This window comes from Diadema antillarum, unplaced genomic scaffold (genome assembly GCF_040938485.1).
Source record: "Diadema antillarum isolate AM-2024a unplaced genomic scaffold, OU_Dant_1.0 seq00000364_RagTag, whole genome shotgun sequence".
NCBI lineage: Eukaryota > Metazoa > Echinodermata > Echinoidea > Diadematoida > Diadematidae > Diadema > Diadema antillarum.
Window position 1 is genome coordinate 1,594,216 of NW_027271365.1, and position 3,909 is coordinate 1,598,124.

Below are 3,909 nucleotides of genomic sequence, written 5' to 3' on the forward strand. Positions count from 1 at the left end.
TTCTAGAGCTATAATAACCTTTGCTTATACGTGATTGGCGAAGGTATCGAACGTTGATAGTTTTAATCCTGCTATTCTATCACCCGAACTGATCACATTGACTTACATAAGAAGGGGGAAATTGCCAGTGATCATCATTTATCTCGATCTCTCCTGCGATTCAACAACGTTACTGCTTCATAATCTCTAAATACTCTATCAGTCTCTCCTGAATGAGCTAAAGTGTGCTCGCTTCTATGGCTCCACCGAGAAAACGGCGAAGGCGTGAGTTCACTGCCGAGGAGGTCCGTGATTTCATGTTGGACTCTGACTTCGAAATCGAGGATATTGTAGATAACAACTGGGAAGAAGACACGCAATCATCTCGTAGCAGTGAAAGCACAGAAGAACGTGATTCCTCACGTCTTCTCCCGGAGTTTGAAGAGCACGGTGAATCACTGTTTGAAGACTCGTCAGGCGACGAAGCTGATGGAGGTGACGATGACCACCTCAATGATCTACCTCCGCCTCATCCAACAACTCATGCTGAACCACTCTCCGATCACGATTGGCGGAGACTTGAGCCTGACGAGCGATTCAAGTCAAGTCGACGAGTGTATGACGACCAACCCAGACTACTTTTCGACGCTGAAGGATTGGAGCCAGTGGACTTTTTTACGAAGTTCTATCCGACTCCCATCTTTGCCCACATAGCAGATGAAACGAACAAGTATGCGCAACAATTCTTCGATTGCCCAGCGCCCCTCCCAGAGGCTTCTCGATTCGGCGTATGGCTGGACACCGATGAGGAGGAGATACGCGCTTTCACCGCACTTCAAATAGCGATGGGACTGGTGTCAAAGCCATCTGTGCCTCAGTACTGGGAAACGAACTCCGACATCTTAGTGACTCCTGGGTTTGCCGACGTCATTTCCAGGAATCGATTTCAGCTATTGAACACCTTCCTTCATTTCAATGACAACGAGAAGCTCGTGCCCCGTGGACAGCCCGGTTTCGACCCCCTTCACAAGACGCGCCCCCTCATCGATATGTCACAGCCGACGTACCTTGAGCATTTCCTTCCCGGGGGATACCTGTCAATCGACGAGAGCTTGGCGCCGTTCAAAGGAAGAATCTCCTACAGACAGTACATCCCAAACAAACCACGGAAATGGGGGATAAAATTCTGGATGCTCTGTGACGCCCAAACGGGATTTTGTCTGCGGTGGCGGCAGTATGTCGGAGCCGAGGGACAAGACAATGGGGACAGCGCCACTGAAGCCCTGGTGAAACAGCTGACGGAGCCATTCTACAACACGGATCGCGTGATCGTGATGGACAACTATTATAGTTCCGTAAAGCTCTACGAGGATCTGTCACGGAACGGACTTGGAGCCTGTGGAACGGTGAGGAGCAACCGACGAGGACTTCCAGAAGAGATCCGACGTGGTGGTCTGCACCTTGCGAAAGGTGACGATCCCGTGTTTTTCGCCAAAGGGAGGGAGATGTCAGCAGTGACTTGGCATGACGTGAAACTCGTGAACGTGCTGTCGACCGTCAGCAGCAACGATCTCAAACAGAAGCAGATACGGAGTAAGAACGCCGAAGGAGGTCGCCGTACGATTCAGAAGCCAGCAACTGTTGACGTGTACAACAGGTTCATGAACGGCGTGGACAAAATGGATCAACGCATGTCCTACTACCGCTACCCTCATAAGAAAATCAAGGGATACCGCGTAACCTACCACTTCACCATGGAAGTAGCTCTCGTGAACGCTTACATCGCATTTCGCATGGCTGGCCACAAGATGTCCACGCGCGACTTCAGATGTCGGGTGATTGAGGGTCTGCTGAACGGCTACAGAGCATCTCGCTATCGTCGGACACCGTCACCTCCCATCGCCGACAACGAGGCAAGACTGACTGAGCGCCACTTCCCAGCAGAGTTCGAAGATCGACAACATCGTCCTGACTGCTACGTGTGTTCGGACCGCAGGAGGGGAAGGCGAAGACAGACGAGGACATACTGCCGACAATGTGGACTTGCTATGTGTTGCATCCCGTGTTTCGAGATCTACCACACCAGAAAAGATTTCCGATCATAGGTCACAAACACTGAGTCTTCTGATGACATGAACTCTAAACAATGTCATGAACTTGTCGTGTATAGGCCTGTCTACCGTTGCTTATAGAATATACATGTTCAAATTACAGCTCACAGATGGCAAGCATTTCCAGGTGCATGATTCATTGTAATTACATGGACATTATTGGTTTTACGATCCAAGACTGAGATGTATTGAAGTATAATCGCGATATCTGTCTGAACTTCACCCCAAAAGAAACGTTCCGTGTACTCTCACTTGTACTCATTTGCATGTACACAAAACCAGGTGGTTATTGTCTGTCAAATCGATCCCAATTACCAATGATTATGTCATTAGCCAGGGTAACGTGAAATCTTTAGACATGAATTTCTCTGCCAAGTTATCTCTCATATTACATTGCCTATTTACAGTGTACACACAATGTATGTACATTTCAATAATGGTGATATTCCCGTAATTGTAAGGATTGGTTATTTATTATCCGTAAGTCTTCGAAATAGTAATTAATAGCATTAAAAAAAATCAAATACTGTACAAAGAGATAAACGTTCATATTGATGATATGGTTATACACAAAATATCAATGACAATGTGATAATTAATTGAGATGTAGCTCACAAGTTCTTGTATTATCAGAAAAGGTTGATATTATGGGTCAAATCGATCCCCATGAGTAACCAGTGATATGCCAGTGATTGTGCCACTAGCAAGTTTATTATCAACTTGTACTAGTAATTTATTTTGTATACATACATATGTCCGACAAATTATGAAATTATGGATTTGTGTAGTGCTCATTACACTTACAATGTATACTTGTCAGTGGCAATTCTGAATCTCGATGGTATATTGTCGTGTTTATGAATTCAATGGTGTATCTTATCAAACTTTAGATTATGTGGGGTTATTTATGTCATTGTGTAATTATTCCTTGGCTCTTCAACAATAAGTAGCCGCTGTCATGATTTTACAGCGAGTTCCACGATCGCATTTGAATAAGTAATTGTCATATCACCACATATTACATGCATGTAAGTTGTCAATGTAAGAGCAGTGAATTCTTTTCCAGATATCACTAGTCATCGTGTGAATGAGGAATTGAAAATAAAGCATTATTCACAGTGACGAGTGAAAGAGATAAACTATACTCATCTGTTTCTTATTTGTAATTTAATCAGCGTTGCTGAGTGTGTAATGTCAGATCAAAGCTGATCAATTATAGTGAGATTGCAAAACTGAAGTGTATGTAACTACTGAAGGATACTAGTAGTATCTAGAGTTATTGACGAGAGAAGGTGCAATGTATATTCAGTAACAGGTTGTATATGTGGAGTGAGATCAGTTTGAAGAGAGAATACTATTGCCAGAAAGACAGAGAGAGAGAGAGAGAGAGAGAGAGAGAGAGAGAAAGTGACGAATGGAAATGGAACTCGACGTTCCAAAAATAGTTATCTATGACATACAGTATAACGATAATAATAATAATAATAATAAACATGTGTGCATATAATATATATATATACATATATATATAAATATGTATATATACATACATATATATATATATATAAATATATAAGTATATAATATGCGTATATTTCTTACTCTCTCTCTCTCTCTCTCTCTCTCTCTCTCTCTCTCTATATATATATATATATATATATATATATATATTGTATACATACATAGATCGAGGTCGTCAGTTTCTTCTTCGCCTAAAAACACAAAATCAAATAAACAACCGACAAACAAGACTCAAAAGCACACATACAAACAAAGCAAGAGTATGATTATTAGCACACTTAGTTGCATGTAAGGTTGG

The 3,909-nt window shown here is 42.6% G+C and overlaps 1 protein-coding gene across 1 annotated transcript; it reads left to right on the top strand.

Annotated features, from left to right (window-relative positions):
• The first annotated feature begins 236 nt into the window (after nt 1-236).
• Nucleotides 237-2,084, top strand: LOC139731175 (piggyBac transposable element-derived protein 4-like). Its single transcript, XM_071642055.1, has one exon. It carries the CDS (start codon nt 237-239, stop codon nt 2,082-2,084), a length of 1,848 nt encoding a protein of 615 aa, XP_071498156.1.
• Nucleotides 2,085-3,909: the final 1,825 nt, after the last annotated feature.